Source organism: Electrona antarctica, assembly GCF_951216825.1.
Source record: "Electrona antarctica genome assembly, chromosome: 23".
Lineage (NCBI taxonomy): Eukaryota > Metazoa > Chordata > Actinopteri > Myctophiformes > Myctophidae > Electrona > Electrona antarctica.
In genome coordinates, this window is record NC_136804.1 from 982,852 (window position 1) to 1,004,637 (window position 21,786).

The 21,786-nt window shown below is 42.6% G+C and overlaps 2 protein-coding genes across 3 annotated transcripts in view; one reads left to right on the top strand and one right to left on the bottom strand.

The window, feature by feature from the left end:
- The window catches only part of xpot (exportin, tRNA (nuclear export receptor for tRNAs)), a 44,104-nt gene extending 27,135 nt beyond the window's left edge, over positions 1–16,969 (bottom strand). The window contains exons 1-12 of one of the 2 annotated variants that reach the window (XM_079493986.1): positions 16,800–16,969; positions 15,064–15,217; positions 12,918–13,000; positions 12,342–12,398; positions 11,911–11,980; positions 10,263–10,481; positions 6,979–7,163; positions 6,086–6,254; positions 3,067–3,303; positions 1,835–1,873; positions 1,670–1,732; positions 205–329 (exon numbers count right to left, since the gene is read on the bottom strand). In XM_079493986.1, coding sequence (XP_079350112.1) covers positions 205–329; positions 1,670–1,732; positions 1,835–1,873; positions 3,067–3,303; positions 6,086–6,254; positions 6,979–7,163; positions 10,263–10,481; positions 11,911–11,980; positions 12,342–12,398; positions 12,918–13,000; positions 15,064–15,150 — 1,334 coding nt within the window. In that variant the 5' untranslated portion in view covers positions 15,151–15,217; positions 16,800–16,969. Of the gene's footprint in view, positions 1–204; positions 330–1,669; positions 1,733–1,834; positions 1,874–3,066; positions 3,304–6,085; positions 6,255–6,978; positions 7,164–10,262; positions 10,482–11,910; positions 11,981–12,341; positions 12,399–12,917; positions 13,001–15,063; positions 15,218–16,671; positions 16,723–16,799 lie in introns of those variants that run through there. The other variant, XM_079493987.1, reaches the window with a different exon arrangement.
- A 668-nt stretch (positions 16,970–17,637) lies between these two features.
- On the top strand, positions 17,638–21,446 carry rpl18a (ribosomal protein L18a). The gene is made up of 5 exons (XM_079494388.1): positions 17,638–17,717; positions 19,025–19,204; positions 19,682–19,811; positions 20,702–20,811; positions 21,293–21,446. Exons 1-5 carry the CDS (start codon positions 17,700–17,702, stop codon positions 21,383–21,385), a joined length of 531 nt encoding a protein of 176 aa, XP_079350514.1. The 5' UTR covers positions 17,638–17,699; the 3' UTR covers positions 21,386–21,446.
- Positions 21,447–21,786: the final 340 nt, after the last annotated feature.

Below are 21,786 nucleotides of genomic sequence, written 5' to 3' on the forward strand. Positions count from 1 at the left end.
AGCTTGTAGAGTGTAAAATGAGCCATTACGACGGCATCAAGGCCCACTAAAAAAAAACATTTTTGTCAACCAAATCAGATTTAGTCGACTAAAATCGCATGACATTTAGTCGACTAAAACTAGACTAACTAAGTGAAAACTATTCAAGAGACTACGACTAAAACCAAAAATGTGCTGCCAAAAAACCAACACTGGCGTTCTTACTGCATGGTGTTGTTGAAGACGCGCCGCACGGCCTCCAGCAGCAGCTCGGGGGACACCTGCGCCAGGCGATCCAGCAGCATCTTCAGCTGCTTCCTGTACTCCACAAACATGGCCTCGTCCTCGCCCTGGCAGACACACAGACACGTCCACGGAGGACGTTAAACCAGTGGCTCCCACACTTTTTCATGTCAAGGACCCCTCAAATTGACACTAATTATCCCTATATTTGAAAAGATATGCCAGGGAGAAGATTTTTTTCTCCAGCAGTGATTCTCAACCAGTTTAATTTCAAGGAGGCTACGGACCCCCATTGAATGGCATTTCTATCTTTGGGGCCCCCGATTTATATTGTAAAATCAATGTCAATCTAACTCTGAGAGTGTACAAATGGAACCAAATGGACCCTAACGGGTCCATTTGGTTCCATTTTACAGTCCCCATAATTTAGCTGGGGACCCCCTGGAACTCCCTCAAGGCCCCCTGGGGTTCCCCGGACCCCACTTTGGGAACCACTGCGTTAAACCATGAAGACCTCAGGCCCATTCCTCAAATATCTTCTAAAACCGTTTTATGTTGCTATATCAGTGGTTCTCTCAACCGTTTTCCCCATGTCAAGGACCCCCGAAATGATATCTCCGCTGTCTGGAAGAAACCACTCAACTCCAAAATGAAAAATATACACTTACTTTTCAGGAAATGAAGAAAACCTTATATTTTGAAAACAACGCAAATACTGCCTCATCAAAGGTGGTGTTGTGACTTTCTATATCGTCAATTACTTCCATGAGAGGTGGAGAGATGGTGGAGTTAGCAGACAGTTTGAGGGTTCAATGGAGTTAACACATTATGTGCCCTTTCATTGTTTCAAAATGGCGACCCAGGGTGCCCACTTTTAGACCCACTTTTTGTTTTACCAAGACGTCCCGGTAATTCCTAGGACGTCTGTGGACGTTTTGGGCACAAAAAGTGTTAAGAGGCTTTGGGCAGTATTATGCGTGTCTTAAGTACCAGGTCTTATTACTTAACTTAAGACCTGGAGGCGTGATCAATGCCATTTGGCTATTCTGAGTGGCCAAACAGCATTGACCACGCCTCCAGGCCTTAAGTTAAGTAATAAGACCTGGTACTTAAGGCACGCATAATACTGCCCTTTGTCTCAAGCGCTTTGTACTACTTTCCATTGGTTCAATATTTTCGAAACAACACACAGACGTAAAGGGTGTTCAATAGCACCGATTTATGCAACCAAAAACAAAAATCTAAAACCTCAAAACTTGACTTAGGTGGTCGTTTCCTCCCGACAGCAACGGTATGCATTTAGAGTTCCTTCTACCGTTGCACCACAGCTGTATCATGGCCTTCTACCGTTGCACCACAGCTGTATCATGGCCTTCTACCGTTGCGTCACAGCTGTATCATGGCCTTCTACCGTTGCACCACAGCTGTATCACGAGAACACGCTTACTTCGTTTTCAAAGTTGTACTCGTCGTCGTAGGTGAGTTTCTTCATGACGGCCAGCATGATCGCCTGTTGGGATGCGGAACACAAAAAGCAGGATTATTTATTTTCCCTCAAACACATACTGTAGTAGTGTCTGTGATACGTCGAGGTTCACAATGATAACCTCACCTCTATGTTTGCTTTCTGCTGGTCTGTCAGTTGAGGAAGCTGGAAGGGATCGCATGAAAACACAACTTTATTATCAAATACATTAAAAGTCAGATTTACTGGCGGGTTGCTCTGTGAGCCCAATCTTCAACCTGGCTGTGTCCCCTAAATGCGATTAGAGCAAACCTGACACATTGAACCCTACAGTGTTATTTTCGGCGACTAAAACGAAGACGAGAAATGTACATCGACTACCTTTTTCCACGGACAAAAACTAAATGGAAACGAAATGAACACTAAGCTCTGATGACTAAATATATTGACAATTTCGTCTACAAATAAAAACTAGACTAAAATGTTAGGAAGGGACTAGTGGACAAGAGATCCACAAGTCATTTTACACCTGGTTGCATGCTGAAAATAGCAGATCTACAAGTTCACAACACATCGCGCTGCATAAAAATAATGAATGTAAGTCATTTCTTTATATATTTTAGTTATGTCAAATTTGCCCTGTGCATTTTTAGATTACCAAGCAAACGTATTCAAAATGTATTCTTTATTCACATGTTCCAATGTTCAACGCCATAAACACAATGAAATCACAATTATTTGTGTGGCAAAATTAAAGGGATAGTTCAGATTTTTTTTTAACTTAAACTGTATGAAATATAGTAGTTGCAACTGTATTAATTGATTGTCCGAGTCCTGTGGTGGGAGTTCTGCTCTGGTTTTGGTGAAATATTAAGTAGTTCCGGTCATTTTGTGGGGGGCACAGGGGGACACGCATTACAAGTAAATGAATCCACAAAACTAACGTAATTTGTATTGTTGACCTATTTCTAAAATATTAGTGCAACTTTCCTTAATTTTTTACCCCTCTATCACACTGAACTATGTTTTTTGTGTCCATATCACGCCAAAGAAATAGTTCCATGTGATAGAGGGGTAAAAGTTGAACCAATGTTGCACTAATATTTTTTAAATAGGTCAACAAAACAGATTACGTTAGTTTCGTGGATTAATTTACTTTTACTGCGTGGCCTTTGTGCCCCCCACAAAATGACCGGAACTACCGGTACTTAATATTTCACTAAAACCAGAGCAGAACTCCCACCATGGGACTCGGGCAATCAATCAATACAGTTGCAACCACCATATAAATGGGCAAGTATTTCATACAACTTAAGTTAAAAAATTGTGAACTATCCCTTTAAACGGTGTAACCGCGACAGGTGCAGAGTGAACCGGACCTGTTTGAGGACGTGCAGGTAGTCGTAGCAGAAGCACACGATGTTGGCCGAGATGTCGTCGTCCTCGTGCACCAGCAGCTGCAGCAGCAGCGGCACCTTGGCCTCCAGCGCCTGCAGCGTGTCGGCCGCCACCTTCACGCTGCCCGTCTTCACCAGCTTGGTCCAGCTCAGCACCAGAGACTGGCCCATGCCGTTCACCAGCCGGGAGAACTTGGCCAGGAAGTCCACGTCCTCCTCCTGCACGGGGACACGGGAAGGAGCGAGCATTGTTTACGCAACTTAACTCATAACTCTTAACGGCGGCGGTGGCTCAGGGGTAGAGTTCCTGGATGGTAACCGCAAGGTCGCCAGTTTGAACCCGGGCTCCCCCAGAGTTAGTGTCGAAGTGTCCTTGAGCAAGACACTGAACCCCAAATTGCTCCTGATGTGCTGGTTGGTACCTTGCATGGTTTCTGCCGCCATTGGTGTATGAATGTGTGTGTGAATGTAATGCACAATCTATGTAAAGCGCCTTGGATAAAGGCGCTATATAAATGCACCATTTACCATTTACCATTTTAACTCTTTGCGTGCGTGCGTGCGTGCAATGTCACAGGTGCAGATAGATAGGTAGTCGTTTTGGGAAGGCCACATCCTTGAATGAGGACATTTAGTTAATTAAAAAGTAAAAGAAAAAACACCTGGAGACAGACAGCCAGAGATAAACAAGCTCTTTCATTGAATAGAAGCTCTCGTAGCCTATTCTTAGATATGGAGACAAACTTGATGAAACGCATGCCTGTGAAGCACTGCAAACATGGATAAAAAACATTCTTAACCCATTTTGACCTGAGACCAGATTCTAAAAATGTCTTCTACATCCTGACAGTTTTCTGAAAAAGCTATGTTTCTGTGTCAGTCGTTCTTCAATTTTTCAAAAATAGCAGACCTACAAGCTCGTATGAGCTTGTAGATCTGCTATTTTTCAATAGCTAAAGCATAACATAATACTAACACCAAAAGATTTTGACATTATAGTAGAGTGCTTCTCAAACTTTTTTCTATAAAGGGATCTCAAGTTTGGTTGGTATGCAAATTTATGCACGTTTGGTTTCATAAATCCTTTTCATTTTTACATTCTCAGAGCCACAGACCTTAAGGGTCCATTTAGTACCAAACTTTGATGACCCTTAAGGACCCATTGGGGTCCCTGGAATGGTTTTGCCTAACGCTTGCCTATTTTTGCAGAATTTTACACTAGAGTTACTTCATATGGTTAATTTTATTTTATTTTTAACTAAAATAAAAGGCACATGCACCAGTATACTTACCATAATGGAAAAGGTCATAAATTAGTGAATACGAAAATGTGCTTTATTTATTAAATTGTTGAAATGAGAAATTATCCAATGTGTTTATGGTCGTCTAAAACACAGGATGTTGTCATTGTCTTCGGGAGGAGGTCATAAGTCAAGAACTGGCGTCCAGCGGCCAGAGGCCAACAGGAACAGGACACGTGAACTTTAACCTCTTACGGTTTGTGGCACTAAAGCAAACCCGGAACGCCAACAAACGACAGCAATGACCCACAAAAGGTGCCACAAACAAAGGCACATTTAAAAAGAGATTTAGGAGTGCAGCGTGGGTTTGTATCCGTAATTGTAGCCAACTGAGATCAGGTGCTTTTTGGAGAAGTTTATCAAATGACATGCTGATTTTAAGTTCCTTTTCTGTACTTCAAGCCAGGGACGAATTCTTTTCATAATCCTCATGGGCCCCGTCCCCCCCGTCCCCGTCCCCCCCGCTGAACTTATGAGTTTGACTTTGGAGCTTGAATATATATTCGCTGGTGCGCAACACCTCTGAATGTCAGATAATTGCTCGTTTAGATTGATTCCACCTGCTTAAGCACCCAGATTAGCATTTCAATGCCTGATCTTCATGTGTACAAGCCAAGGGGACAGGCAACGCGGTCCACCCTCCACCACCCCCCGCCCCGGACAGACAGGAAAACAGACGTGTTAAGGTGTCAGACTTGGATGGTTAGAGCAGCGCGATTACATACAAAGTCAATGCAAGCGAGAATTGCGCGAACGGGCGCGACCTGATGCGGCACAAACGGGACGAACCGAGGCGAATATATATTCAGGTTCAATTCCTCATGGGGGCCGAGATCCCTGGTCCAATTCCTCATGGGGGCCCTGGCCCCCCGGCCCCCACAGACTCTACGTCGTTGCTTCAAGCGGACTTAAACAAAAACCTGAGGCAGTTCAATGAAAAGCCTTTGTGTTTTCATGCGTTGTGTAGACATGACAATGAATATCTTTTAACTTGTACAACTGAGCAGAGGATTGAGCGTGTAAATCAGCTATTTTCACAATATTTGAAATGGGACTGAAGTGTTAACTTTATAATTCACGTTTTCCAAAAAGCACAATATTCGTCTTCGATTAGCAATGGAGTGAAAATCCTTGGCTTCTTTTTAAATCCACCTGAGGTACAGTGTCTGTAGGAACTTGTGGAAAGGAACTTAAGATATGCATGTCAGGAAGCAAAAGCAGTTTGAAAGCAGTAAGATGTTTAACGCATTTTGGGCGGGAACCCCTGTTGGTGTTAGCATTATGTTATGCTTTAGCTATTGAAAAATAGCAGATCTACAAGCTCATAGGTCGGCTATTTTTTTTAAATCGAAGAACGACTGACATAGAAACATAGCTTTTTCAGAAAACTGTCAGGATGTAGAAGACATTTTTAGAATCTGATCTCAGGTCAAAATGGGTTAAGAGAACGGCATTGATAGCAATGACTTTCTCATACGCATAGGCGATTTTAGGGGGGTACCCAGGGGGCACGTGCCCCCCCCTGGTGGCAAAAAATTAAAAATCTCTTTGGGGTCTCGACATGAAAATTGTGGGAACCACAGAGCTACACCGACCATACCAGCACAAACGTACTTCGCATGGCCCATGGACGCTGATGAAAACGCTCCAACACCGTCATGTGACAGCATGCGACAGTAAGTATAAAATGTGGTACCTACCCGTTCAATGTTGAAGAAGCCTGCAGATTGCAGAACTTGGCACAGAGACTCCACCAGCTTGGTCTTATCCACAGGATCCATGCCCTTGTTGACTATCTCAAACAGACAGTCGCACGCCTCCTCTCTCAGCTCCATCACGGACATCTGACTCAGCAGCAGGTTCACGAACCTGACGACAAAATAGGCAACTCAAGTACCTGATGGTTTCAGCTCTGTTCGTGTATCTGCAAGGTATGAAGACCGCCTTGTGGCCTACCAACCGAACACAAGATGGATGTCGGTTTCATTTTTCGTTTATCTCATTCTGGGCGGGAACCGCTTTTGGTGTTCTAACCATTCTGAAGTGTTTTTCAGAAAACTTAGGTCAGGATTTAGAAGCGTTTTTAGAATCGGCCTCAGTCCAAAATGGGTTATTATCTTGAGTCTGGGAAGGTACGGTCATTAAATATAACCCATAAAAGCATAGTGCAACTGCAAAATTGTTCATCAAAATTGGATTAAGACTGTCAGAGTTATCACTGTGACAATCAAGCAAACGACAGACGACACCATCGATGCTCATAAAGTTCCCGTGCCGTGTTTATCGATATAAACCCAGCACAGAGAGGATTGTGTGCACACCTTATGCCTTTATTTAGGCCAGGTGCTGGACGTCAAGGCATCAGGGCGAGAATCAAGGAGAAGGGAGAAACATCCGCACACTATTTTGTAGCTTAAAGGACTTACTTTATTTTAAATGGCAGAAGCCGCGACGTTTCGACCTGAACGGCAAAAATAGGCATAATATTTTGCCTGATGAAGACCTGAACGAGGTCGAAATGTCGCAGCTTTTGCCACCGTGTCGTTTCTCCCTTCTCCCGTTGATGATATAAAGCCAGCAGCCGGTCACTGACCGGTCGTTGGCGATGAGGTTGAGGTCTATCCAGGAGACGAAGGCTCCCACCACCTCCAGACACTGGCAGGTGAGCTCTGGGTGGGACTGCTGGTACGCCTGCAGGATCTGGAACCAGGACTCCACCAGGTTGGGGATGCAGCGCTCTCGCATGTTGTCTTTGATCAGCGTGTTCCTGCGCGTCTCCTGGGGAGGTGGGAGGATAAGGCCGTGTTGATTTTGACTGCAAAATGTTTATTTCGTTTTAGTCGTGGTCTTTTTGAATACATTTTAATTTGGTCTCAGTCGACAAGATCAACACTGAAGTCGATGAGCAGCACAAGTCGGTTCAGACAACTCTGTAAACGTAATGGAATCAGGCAAATTTAGGGGCTGTCCTGTTAACCCATTTTGGGCGGGAACCCATTTTGGTGTTAGCATTATGTTATGCTTTAGCTATTGAAAAATAGCAGATCTACAAGCTCATATCTCATAACGACTGAAAACTGTCAGGATTTAGAAGATGGGTAAACCAGTTAGTATTTATACCACAGTCCTATGGATCTGATCATGACAGCATGGGTTTGAATCGGACCTGTGACGCGTTGAACTCCATGCACTGTGTCATCTAGTGAAGGAGAAAGGCTTTCAACGGTGTAGTGCGATGAGGATGAAATGTTGCACGCACATTTGGAAGCCCTCTTTAACTTCAGTGAGCCTTAACAAAGCGTATATACTTCGTTGAGAAGGGCCCCCCCCCCACAGGGGTCCATACATGGCCCCCTCTTTTCCGACTACAATACATATAATCCTCGCCAAGAATAGCCAATCTACAAGCTTACAATGCACCGCGTTGTGAACTGGTAGATCAGCCATTTTCGACCAATGTTTGCCCATTATGACACACCCAGAATATGGACACTAGGGTTCTTGTTGTTAACTTGTGTGTTACTTCATCGCATGTTCACTATTACTGTAGCAAGTAATCACTTGTATAGAAATACAAAACCATTGATAGTACACCATCTAGGTTACTGATAGATGTTACCATACCATGTTAAATGTACATTTTACATGAGCGCTTTGAACATTAACTTCGCTGACTTGGTCACTGTGCTGTGGAAAAGCCTTGCTGTAGAAATGGCCTTAGAAAAATATACTTGCACTGGAATTAGGTGGATCTGGAGAAAGTCTAAATCTACGTCACAGTTTGATATCATGCGACATCAAGCCTTTATCGTTTTGACAATGGAATGCCTTCAACCGGGTTGGACGAGAGTTCTCCGCCCCAGTTCTGTGGTGCAACTTTAGATTAATGTTAACTTCCTTAAAGGACCACTTCACCACTTTTCAACTTCTCTTCCTATAATTGGTCCTAACTAATGTTCATGATAAAATACCACCATTTTTTCCTACTCAGTCTGTCTCATAGGAAGGCTGTGGGCAGTTCAGAAACCCGTCCACCAGTGACATCATCGATGGTGAATCCAAGCTAATAGAAACGGCAGGCTTTCTATTCCTGAAAAGTTGCAATGCAAAAGTTGAAGCCATCGTTCTCACGATAATAAAAATCTAAATATATTTTAAAACAAATCTTGTTTAAAAAGAAATCTGCCTAATGATGATGTCACTGGTGGACGGGTGTCCGAACTGCCCAAAGCCCTCCTATGAGACACAGACTGAGTAGGGAAAAAATTGTGGTGTTTTATCATGAACATTAGTGAGGACCAATTATATGAAGAGATGTTGAAAAGTGGTCCTTTAAGTACACTGGTGACTGGTGAATGAGATAACAGTACTCTTATTTAACCAAGACTATAGAGTGTTGCAGTCCCGCCCCCTTTCATGACGACGCCAGGCCCCAGGAAATGAATCCCAATGCATTTTTCCCATAGACATTTCAAAAAGTATTTATTTAAAGACCTTTTAAGCATCGTACGAAACCAACTCGAGTCGTGAACAAAATATGACAACAAACACAATATTTTGGACCAAACAAATAATTACAAAGAAGAAAAACAACAAAAAGTGTTGTAACCTGCCGTTTTTTTCTACTTTCTAAACATTGTGTTTGTTGTCATGATTTGTCACGACTCAAGTTTGTCTCCATGATTTGTCACGACAAGAGTTGGCTTTGTCCGCGGCGTAAACGTCTTTAAATAAATACTTTCTGAAAAGTCTATGAGGAAAATGAACGGGGATTTATTTTCCGGGGGCGGGACTGCGACACTCTATACCAACAACAGCTAATGTAGCTAATGTTTTTGAGCATTTGTCTAATTTGTATAAGTGATAAAATTATGAGGCACACAGCTATTTGTTAACTATATAGATGTTAAGCATGTATAAGGCAAGGCCACGGCTGTTGCATGTACAAGTATTTTTGGTCTATTTATATAATATATATATATATATATATATATATATATATATATATATATATATCCAATACACATTTTAAAACAACAGGTTTGAACCAAAGTGCTGTACACACGGTAACAAAAAATATATATATAGTAAAATACTAAGAGCAAAACAATGCACAATAGACAGGGGGAAGAAAACCGAGGGTGCAACACATTGCCTAGTGGAAACAGCAACTCTCACTCTCAGTCTGAATAATAGAAAGACAAGGAGGAGAGTGCAAGTGAGTTTTCCCACGTGATTCAAACACATGTAAGGTTTGCGACGCTCTAACATGGGGTGGAGGGACTGGAGGCTCATTCCACAGTTTGGGGCGTTGTTGTTTGGACTTTAACCCATTTTGTGGCGGGAACCCCTTTGGTTGTTAGCATTATGTTGTGCTTTAGCTATTGAAAAATAGCAGATCTACAAGCTCATAGCGCGCCACCGAGTGGCGCGCTACGAGCTTGTAGGTCTGCTATTTTTGAAAAATCGAAGAACGGCTGACGTAGAAACATAGCTTTTTCAGAAAACTGTCAGGATGTAGAAGACATTTTTAGAATCTGATCTCAGGTCAAAATGGGTTAAAAAGTGACTGGTCAGTAGACCAAAGCAAAGCAAAGTTCTTTGTTTACCCAGGGTGAATGGACTAAGCTCGAGATGCTTGTTTACAGCCAGACACTGCTCATAGAACATTTCATGGTAGGGGTTCAATGCCTTGCTCAAGGGCACTTCAGCGGTGGTCATTTTAACGTGCCGGTCCGGGGATTCGAACTGGCGACCTTCCGATAACAAGACCGCTCCGCAAACCGCTCGGCCACAGCTGCCCTACCAACCATGTGTAACAAAAGGAGGCGGAGAAGCAGGGTAGAGATAGTTATATGGGTACAAGGGGAGTCTTGCCTCAGCTGTATGGAGGACGTCGCGGTCGACCACCTCAGCATCGATGGCCATCAGTGTCCTCAGGTAGACGTCCACCCCATGGGGGTTGAGCCCCACTAGGGACAGGACGTCAAAGAAGAACTTGGGCCACAGCGTCAGGTACTCCATGATGAACGTCAGGGCGAACACCTGGGCCGCCTTGTTGCGGATGAAGGGCTTCTCCGGCTGGGCGTTCATCAGCTGGAGGTTTCAAAGGGTACAGGCTTTAGTTCCGACACCATTATTGTTGTTCCGACAGTCATTAGACCGACAACCTACTACCTCAAACCCTGACCTAACCATAACCGCGAGCACGGGAGCAGCGCATGTTCCGAGCGCTAGTCCGACCGGTGTTCCCGCATGTCGGACTAAATGCTCCGTCGGAATTACCATGGGATCCCGGTTCAAAGACACGCAAGGACACAAAATTATTTATTACATGGCTTGGTTGAATGCTTGATTCTGATTGGTCAATCGCTTAATTCAGCGGTGAGTTATCTCATGATAATGACCGCTCCGCTGTATAATGACCGCTGCCTAATCAAACCCTCTGAGCACCACCAGCTGCGTGGCTGCGCCCCGCTTGATTTACTGCCGTTTCCAACATAACAGCCATGTAAACACACACACACTAGTGACACACAATGTAATTTACAGCTAAACATTGCTCTTAAAAATGTTTTTGAAAACATTTGAGCGATAAATAGACGAAGCAGGACTCGAAAATGGATTCTATTTGATCAACTCACTTCCTTGTTTTCTGACAGTGCTGCAGCCCTGCAGCTGGGCAGACGCAGCCAGCGCGAACTTATGGAATACTTTTTTTGTTGTGTTTTGGGTCAATGTATTAATTTATGTTAGTTAGCCATGTAATAAGCGGGATAATATCTGGCTAGGTGGTCATTGTCGGGAGATAATTCACCGACAGGGAGTTTAACCACAGAGGCGAAGCCTAGCCAGATATTATCCCTTACATAACAGGTCTGCAAAACAAAATACCTTAACCCATTAAGATCTGATGCGGATTCTACAGTTTTCTGAAAATAAATGCAATCACAAACCTTTTCATGTCAAAATGATATGAATTTGACCACGGACCCCCATCTCTAAACATTTTGCTCCAGGGACGCCGGACGCCCGGGAGAAAATATTTGAATTAAAAATGTTCACTTTGAAAGAATATATTCAAAGATTTGCACAAATTGTCATGATTTTTCTAAAATAGCAGATCTACAAGCTCGTAGAATGGCACAAAGTGATGCGCTATGAGCTTATCTGCTATTTTCGAATAAATAATGCTTTTTTATCTCAAATCTACTAGCATCTACTGATGCTTTCCCAGGGAAAAAAAATATGTACACATTTTTGTTCCAGCCTGGCAATATTTGTACCACATTCTGGAGTTGATTAGATATTTGTTTGTAAAGATTTGTTTTGAATACCTAAAAACAAATTGTCACTGTACTATGCAAATAACGCAGCAGTGCACCATTTAACACCACGGGGAATAAGCTTTAAACTTGCAACGCCTCAGAAAGGCCATCAACAGCTGAGACAATTATAAAAGATGTATATTAGGAATAGCTACCAAACAAATAAAGTAAAGTTACAAAGTGTACAACCACTGTACCTGGCACTGGAGCCATTTCATCAGCGTCTCTCTGATGAGCTGCTGCTGGGCAGCACTCAGACCAGCATGTCTAACGGAAACAAATTGCACATGTGAAATGTTATTAAACCCATTTTGACCTGAGATCAGATTCTAAAAATGTCTTCTACATCAGTAGACAGTTTTCTGAAAAAACTATGTTTCTATGTCAGTCGTTCTTCGATTTTTCAAAAATAGCAGACCTACAAGCTCGTAGCGCGCCACTCGGTGGCGCGCTATGAGCTTGTAGATCTGCTATTTTTCAATGGCTAACACCAAAATGGGTTATTTTCAGTTCAGTTCAAGGAGAAATGACATCCAGCAATTGGGGCGGTACTCTTCTGAACTCACAATGTGTTTTATTACTGCAACGTTGGGTCTATTTCAACGCGCTGCTGTGCGTTTCCGCTTACCTGTACTTGATCTGATGCTCCAGCACTTGGAAGCAGAAGAACTTCACGTGGTCGTCACTACAATAATGACAAACAACCCCACATGTTCACATGATCTGGAAGCGTGTCATTACACCGATGAAAAAAAAACAAATCTAAATTGTATGATACATTTGTATACATGCGTTAACCACATGAACCCTAGTGCCCCCACATGAACCCAAGCGTGCCCATTCTGGCCTGGTCAGTCATTCTCTGACAATAGCCGACCTACAAGGTCACAGCACGGTACAGCGGGTTGCGAGCTTGTAGGTCGGCTATTTTCACCAAAAGGGTTTGGTGTAAAGTGGAAAAAAAGGAGCGGACCAAGAAACTTAGTACTTCGTTGACCATTACATGGTCAACTAAGTACAGTATATAGGGTTTAAGTGGTTATTATTAAACCGAACCAATTGATTATTGGCAAGAATAACTTCAAGCTACTTTGACATTACGACTTGCAACACATTCGTCATACAATTTTCAATAAAATAGCCAGCATGGTGGAACATGTCATCAGGGTTGGGAGATATAAAGAGCTAGTGCAGCTGAACTCACTTGTAAATCCCTTTGGCCAGAGCCTCTGCACACACTTCCCAAGCATCCTGGGACTCCTTAAGCTGCTCAAAATATGCCATGGCCTGAGGAAACAAACGAAAACAGTCACAACAAGGTGAATCAGGCAAACAGACGGGAGAAATCAAAGCTGGACACAGGGAGACAAACCTGGGAAACACTACAATGTTTGACTTCGCCTCCACATTCTACACACCCACACAAATCCCAGTGAACCGAGCGCAAACCTGGGGGACACACTTGTACATAATCCTGTGCTGAGCACAAATCTATGATTTCAAATAATATAGTGAGTGAAGATTACAGATCGTTCTAAGACTACTTTAGAGATTTACTACTTATTGCTACATATATATTGTTGTCCACAAAGAATCCACAATAAAACAAATGGAGAGGTGACCTAATTTGAACACCAATTAAATATTAAGAAAACTTAAACATTTGTTTAAGTTCTGGTTCTGGAAAGACGCCCCACATCCGAAACGGTCGAGAAATTACAGAGTTACCGTGTGGGAGTCCCCGGAACATCCAGACCCCTAGGAACGCGCCCAGGGGGCCGGCCCGGTTCCGGCGAGCCGCCCCAAGTCCGAAATGGTTGAGAAATGACAGAGTTACCGTGTGGGGGTCCCTCTACTGTACAGTACAGTAGAGTACTACTGTACTGTCACTGTACTGTCACCCCAAAATCATCATATATATACAGTTAATGTGTCTGTCTGTCTGTCTGTCTGTCTGTCTGTCTGTGTGCAACACTGACACTTGGTGGTGAAAACCAACCAAACGCTATTTTCGTGCTCGGACACATCCAGCCAGGGACACAGCCAGGGACACACATAGCTGTCTATAGGAGTGATAGCACCACTCAAAAACCTACAAAACCCTCAAAATAAATACTGAAGATATAACCATTACATGTTACTGGTTCAAAGTTAAAGTGGAGAACACTTTAACAAGTTCTCCATTATAATAGAGCATGGAGGATGCAATGTGTTCATGTTAGTATTGTCTACCATAAATCTACTCCACATCAAATATTTCAAAACAGACCTAACTTCCTGGAATTTCACCTGGATTGACGATAATTTGCAGTGTGTGATGAGGGTTCTTTACTATCCCCAGGTATTTTATTACAATAGTAGAATTCCATGCTCCTTATCAATATGTATCTAGTCTCCATAGCCAGACAATCTGGGATCTCTATTTTCTGATATGTCTGGTGACACCGATATTCAATGTAGTTGCTAGAATAGAGGTGAGAACAGCCACAAACGCACATCTGCTTCGAAAACCAATCCCGACACTCTCCCAAGATGAAGAATGCCCCGAATGCTGTTTCATTTGATTTCCCTTATCTCAGAATTATTTTCACACAGTTTGAGCAACTACTAATATACCATTATACCAGACATTATTGGTAGGTGTAGATCTCTGATCGTCTGGCTACGCAAGACTAATCAATACCTATACATTCCTGCCATCTACCATTGTGCCACCAGTGTGTGGCCTTGTAGTTTGAGTGTCTGCCCTGAGACTGGGAGATAGAGGTTCAACCCCTGGCCTAGTCATACCGAAACTTATTTAAAAATGGTACCCAATGCACAGCATCAAGGTTTGGGTTGGGAACCGGCAACATACTAGCATCATGTCCATGGGGTGTACTTGTAAATCAAGATATCTCATGCTAAGCTAAGGCAACAGAGGACTGCAGATAAACTCCTGACCTATGGGCCACATGGCTTGGGAACCATTTGTTCCCAAGATGATTGACTTACTTTATCTACCATTGTGTCATTCATTAGTTGAATAATTGAATCAAGACCTCACATGATTCAATTGAAATAAATGTGTGTTTCTACTGGCAATAGAGTTGAACCAAATTTGAATTTTCTCATTTGGTAACATTTGCACACTCTGAGTTAACCACTTATTAAACCCTATATACTTCGTTCACTGGGGTGCGCCAGGGCGGCTCTATATTAGATCATCTAGTATTTCCCTCTACAAAATCACTTTGTGAACATAGGCGATCTACACAAGCACGACTATTTCCCCAAAATAGGGACGCTAGGGTTCAATAAGTAGTTACATTTTCCCGTCTAACCACAATCGAGATGATTGACGGACTTACCCGCTGCCTGTAGAGAGCATCTGCATTGGGGTTCAGCCCCAGCAGAGCTTGCTCGTCCATGACTAAAGCAATAGACTGGCAGGCCATTCGTGTGTTAGCTGGTCTTCAATGCAGGTTCAGTTCTCTCTGCTACCATCAAGCAGATTTCATACATCTAGCAAACCAAAAGAAAAATATACCGGTACATTTAATTTCATACAATTTTAACCTCAGGCAGTGACAGGCACATACCCGTCTGCTTTTCGGTATCTGGCACATCATTACACACATTACTAGATTTTCTGCTTCATAAGTCATAACTGCCCAATACCATTGCCTTTCTCTGGAATACTACCTGTAAAATACACTAGCCTACTATAGCCGCAATTTGCAACGCTAGATTTTTTTACAATGGGATGAATCTAGAGTTGCAATACCCTCCATTGACTCCCCACTCATCCAATTTGGTTTGCGATCTGCTTGTCTTAAACGACGTTAAACTCACCAACATTGCAGCTGTAGTCCAAGCTTCAATTATCCTCTTTCAATCTGCCGAGCTTGTTTTTCATAAAAATCCACCGTAGAGATGTTATGAGCTACTTTCGATCAAGAAATTATGTGCAGGTGATTCTTTTTCTAAGTGCTGGAGTTCGGAAGCACTCGTCGTATGTCACTGAACGGCCCTGCGTACCACCTGTTTCGAATTTGCACATAATGCAGGAGGCAGCAGCGCGACCCGTTAACAAAAACGAGTGCTTCCAAACTGCAACACTTAGAAAAAGAATTACCTGCAGAGGATGTCTTGACAGAAAGTAGCTCATAACATCTCTACGGTGGATTTTTATGAAAAACAAGCTTGGCAGATTAAAAGACGATAATTCAAGCTTGGACTACAGCTGCAATGTTGGTGAGTTTAACGTTGTTTAAGACAAGCAGATCGCAAACCAAATTGGATGAGTGGGGAGTCAATGGAGGGTATTGCACCTCTAGATTCATCCCATTATAAAATAATCTAGAGTTGCAAATTGCGGCTAAGCCTACTACGTTTGATTATCTGACCTGTTTCTATCCCGTTGTCCATGTTTTTTCATTCTACCTCTATATTATTCCCTTTCCTGAAAAACTACAAAGTATGGAGCTTGTAACATAAATAATGTTACCCACATGCGAACATGTAATGTGTTACAACAGGACGCCATCCAGATGATCCAGCTGATGTGACAACTGACAACAGTGATGCCTCATGGGGCCTCTTGTGACACCCTGTCTGTCTATGCTGAATGAACACAAACAAATGCGGTTTGTTGTGGATGGTCCCTGTGACAGTGCTGCATGTGAACAATACAGACTGACACATGAGCTCAAAGAGTCTGTAAAGGTGATGCAACGTAGAGCAACGGTTTGATCATATTATTATGTTGTTCACATATGGTCAGGTCTCCACCTTTAGTTTTTTTTTACCAAAAATAACCATGCCATGCACGAACAAAATGTTGGATCCATCCTTAGCGAGGAGGTAACAGCCACGTGTATGATCTGACAGGGTGGTCGAGCCACTCCTAAAAAAAAGTTGACACTGACTGCAATGCTAAGACCAGGCAAGCCTACTAATGCTAAGTTGCTAGCTACCGTAGCAATCACATCATCATCATTGTGGTGGTGGGGGGGAGAAACAAAACAATCTCGCGAACAACGGTGTACTTTTACGGATACAACTGGAGACGCGACGGTCGCAGGGCACGCTGTCGACAACTCACCTTAATCGCATAAAGTTTTATGCCATTTTTATGCCACTCTCTGGTCAGTTAATTCCAGAAATCAGTGGATGTTGCAGTCCGTGTGTGAAAGCGACTGTGCGTGTGCGGCGTGTCCACAGAGCGGAAATAGGAACCATCGTTGGGTCAAGCCCACCGGAAGAAATTAACGGTAACATAAAGTGGGATCCCATTCTATGATCCCATTTGCGTTGCCGTTTGCAAATCCGGTCTACAGCGGATACAGAAGTGGTGTGCGTAAGTGCATTTTTTGCTTGTATTTGCTAATTACCGGATATAGTAGGCGGGCTACAGATCGGATCTGCACTGTCTGAACAGTAAATAGAAACCCGGCTTTTCATGCACCAGTACCGCTTAGAGTATATATTAATATATACTATATATTAATATATACTCTAAAACCAGTAACAGCGCCGTAGTAATGTGTACTAACGACGTGTGTATTCATATATTATTTTATTCAATTGCTCAATTTTTTCAGATTTTATGTAAATTGCAAAACAAAATAAAAAACAATAAAAAAACATCTCAAGGAATCCAAAACATTGAAAAAGATTGAGAAAGAGTTATCATTATGTTTTCGTTTCTTTAACTACTTTGTTTTACAATTGACTGAAATGAAATGTGTGTGTGTGTGTGTGTGTGTGTGTGTGTGTGTGTGTTCTAGTTTACAGTACAGACTTGCCTTTTAAACAAACAAATGTACTGTACTCAGTGTACCGTCTGTACTGTACAAAAAAAAAAAAATTAAAACATTTTGATCGAGTTATGTGGCGTTTTAAGATGAAAGACCTCTGTGACGTCACGTCCCTTTTCTTCATTACATGCGCATGCTCCGCCCTCCAACTTCCTCTTTTACTGTGGCAGTGAGCGAGAGACACCATGAAGGCGTCTGGTAACGTACGTAAAATGGTTTATTTACCATTTTAAACCGTTCCAATGCAATATATCCGAAGCAATTCAACGATTTAACATGATGATGGTTTGATATGTATGTTAGTATGGCGTATGAGAGTACACCGTACCGTGGAATTACTTAAAGCGTTGAGCCGATGCGTTAGCGGCTAGCTAGCTTACAACATGGCGTCCGTCGGTGTCGTGCGGTGGAGAGCCATGTGGACACCACGGCGTCCCTACATGTAAAGACAGACACACGGTCTTACAATGTGACACGCTGTCAATCATAAAAGTAATGCAAATGGCAGTCTAAAAGTATATACCGGTATATGTCAATGTAATCGCTGCAAAGATGACTGGCATTTGGCTTCTAAATGGTACATCCCGTAACCGTAAGCCATTGTTGGCTGCCTCAACACTACATTTTTTTGTACTGGCTAATGGATAACAGTGCTATGCCTGTCTATAAAATAGCTGCTGATATTCCATACTTTGCTATTTGTGCCATGTATGCGATGCATTTTAGTGGAGGGATTAATCTCGACATGATTTTGTTTAGAGCGTTGCGTGGGTACTCGACCAATTGTTTTCTGCCACTCGTCAGCGTTTGTCATCTAGTAGCGTGTCCATTTGAAAGGTGTGGAAGAAAACCTATTTAGTAATAAAACAAAATCCCTTTTTACACTATATTTACATGGACAACATTCCGTCTAGTGATGTGTAGGCTTCCTTCAGTTTTCAATTCAATTTGACACGCCTGATTATCTGCACTTTGTCTTTACCAATGCTAAATTTACATAGTATCTAATAGTGTGCATTCTGTGCACGTATATCAGCTTAACCTAAGATTTAGACTAGAGTAGATGAATTTCAGAAAAGATAAAATACATGTACGAGAGTAAATCTTAGGTCAATATCAGCTCCATAACATTCTAATGTCTATTTTACTGTCAGTTACTTAATAGTTTCCTTGTGTTTGCATATATGTCTATCATGGTGTTGCTAGTCATCGACAAACTGTCTTTTTCCTTTATGCTACTACTATACAAATATGACTTGACTAGTTACATGTATCAGTAGATTTAGGTTGCATGATGCACCCAAAACCCAAAGATTATGCCAAAAATAAATGGCCTGATCTTGCCTGGTGTGCTGAGATGAAACTATGAACCTTGTCGCCTTTCTCTGATGCTGCCAGTGCCTTTGAAAGTGAATTCAAGGTCCAACATGTTGACTTGCATATTATTGGGTCGACCAATGAGTCCACAACGATGTGATTTTTAACATGACCTATTTGTGCTTATTTACAGCTTAGGGAATACAAAGTCGTAGGGCGTCTCCTGCCCTCTGCCAAGAACCCCGCTCCTCCTCTGTACCGCATGAGGATCTTCGCCCCAAACCATGTGGTGGCCAAGTCCCGCTTCTGGTACTTTGTCTCCCAACTGAGGAAGATGAAGAAGGCCAACGGAGAGACTGTCTACTGTGGCGCGGTAATTATTCTCAAACATGGGTGTTTTGATGAGCCATCACTCGGCACCTAAACAAGATGGCTTTATGATTTGGGTGAATCTGTCCAACTTTTAAATATTGATATTGTAGTTCACTGTCATGTGTAGATATGTTTTAGCAGTGATTCAGGTTGGCATAGCGCGATTTATTTCAAGCATGGCGCAGCGCCATGCCAACAACATTGTGGGGGAAACCCTGTATCAGTAGATTTAGGTTGCATGATGCACCCAAAACCCAAAGATTATGCCAAAAATAAATGGCCTGATCTTGCCTGGTGTGCTGAGATGAAACTATGAACCTTGTCGCCTTTCTCTGATGCTGCCAGTGCCTTTGAAAGTGAATTCAAGGTCCAACATGTTGGACGCCTGTAGTTGTTCACTGTCATGTGTAGATATGTTTTAGCAGTGATTCAGTAATCTTTGGACTGATATGTGACCCTCATCCATTGAATCCATCAGGTGCACGAGAAGACTCCCCTCAAGGTGAAGAACTTTGGCATCTGGCTGCGTTATGATTCTCGTAGCGGCACCCACAACATGTACAGAGAGTACAGGGACCTGACCACCTCTGGGGCTGTCACAATGTGCTGTAAGTATTGTGTAGCTATAGTCTTTCTTGACTACAGTCACGTAGTCTTTGGTCACTCCGACTACTCCATGTTGGGAGAAGTCTCACATTTGTTCCAAAATGCTTCTATTGTGTAGCAAAGATGTACCAGTTGTGAGCAGTGTTAATCTAGCCAGGCTGCTTTCTAAAAGCAAAAAGGCACCAATGTTAAATTACTTGCAAGAAGGGTAAAGGACATCTAATGACAAAACTGCACCCGTTTGTGGGGGATCATGTCTGGGCATGCCACTAAGCTGACGATCACCCTGACTGCCCTGTCACAAAAATCACCACTTTATTGCAATCTCCAACTTTAAACTATTCATAAATTTACAATTTTTCCAAGAAGAGACCCGCTCTTCTGTTTTGTACTTTGTGCTGTTTTGTTGGAAATAAGTAAACTTGTGAACAAGCCACATCCAGACGATAGCAGACATTGCATTAATGCAGTAGACTAGACTGTTCATTAATTCTGATTTTTTTTTTTTGGATCTGGTTATCTACCTTTCAACTTTCAGTGAAATGGGTGCTCAACACTTAGGGTCGTCAATGGCACACACAACCCAAAGGTCATTACTATGCTGTGTAATGCTCTTGCCGTGTGTGCGTAAATGAAAACAGTGTACCCTGTCGCCTTTCATCAGCTCACGTGCTAATGGAAGTGAATTCAGGGTTCAACAAGCCAGTACTTTACTTTTGATTAGCAAACAATAATGGCGCAGCCCTACTTTGCTTTACAAGTTCTTCACATAATAGACTAGTGTTTCTCAAACTTAGGGTCCCTGGATCTTAGTCAGTTGGCTGTAGTTGCTCCTCGGTCACCTTGTCAAGTTGGGACATATTGTTCATACTTTTGTCTCGTTTCCTTTTAGATCGGGATATGGGAGCCCGCCATCGTGCCCGTGCTCACTCTATCCAGATCATGAAGGTTGCAGTCATCGCTGCCGACAAGTGTCGCAGACCTGCCATCAAGCAGTTCCATGTAAGTGCACACTCACTATCTGTACATGTAGTGAGGAATATTGTTAAAGATGTGTTGCTGTTTATGTATTATGTTGCGGCGGCCATTGATGTCAGCTAAGTATAAAAAGCTCAATATATATTGTGTGTGGTGTCGCACATTGGTGTGTGACACCAACATGCAGTTAGTATAATCGTTGACTGTACCTGATGTACTGAATCGGTGGCATTCTCACTGTTGAACGCGGGTCTCTCACTGGACTGACTCTGTATTGGTCAGTTCCGGTTCAAAACCCTGCCAGATCAAAGCCAGATTCCTCTTCCAGATTTCTTGTTTTTCCATCTTCAAACCTGGCGGTCATGAAACTGGCAACATACAAATAGTTAATAGACATCTGTGATGATCTTGGCTTCTGCTGTGCCTATGGTGGCATTTGATGCAAGCAGTGTTTAAGTTGCTACTGTACTGACCCCTTACTCCTTGTTGACTTTTCTGCCTGCAGGACTCCAAGATCAAGTTCCCTCTGCCCCACAGGGTCCTTCGTCGCCAGCACAAGCCCCGCTTCACCACCAAGAGACCAAACACCTTCTTCTAAAGGAATTTGTGCATCTGTTTTCATATTGTGCGGCAAAATTAAACAAATTGTGGAAAAGAAACATTGTCTTTTTTTGGGTTTGTCTGAAATGCATAGATGGATAGATATGTTTGTTATGGACAATGGGTAGTCTAAATGTGTACATTTCTCGTGCTAAATAGTTCCCACTAAATGTGGATACTGCATTTTCTTTAAGATTGGAATGGGTTTAGTTAGGACCTTCACCATGGAACTGCACAGATTTCTGACCAGAGTAGCTTTTTATAAATGTATTGTCCCTGTGGGAAATCTATTGGACAAAGCAAGTTTGGCCCTGGGCCAATTTTTTTTCTAGAAAGAAGGTAGGATGTCTGCACACCGTTCTTAAGCTCTCGGTAGTATTTTATTAAGATAAGACCTTA

What these genes read in the sequence shown, in the direction of transcription:
- rpl18a (XM_079494388.1), top strand. An exon ending in AGACTGTCTACTGTGGCGCG is followed by an intron (nt 19,205 to 19,681) that starts GTAATTATTCTC and finishes TGAATCCATCAG; the next exon opens with GTGCACGAGAAGACTCCCCT. An exon ending in CTGCCATCAAGCAGTTCCAT is followed by an intron (nt 20,812 to 21,292) that starts GTAAGTGCACAC and finishes TTCTGCCTGCAG; the next exon opens with GACTCCAAGATCAAGTTCCC.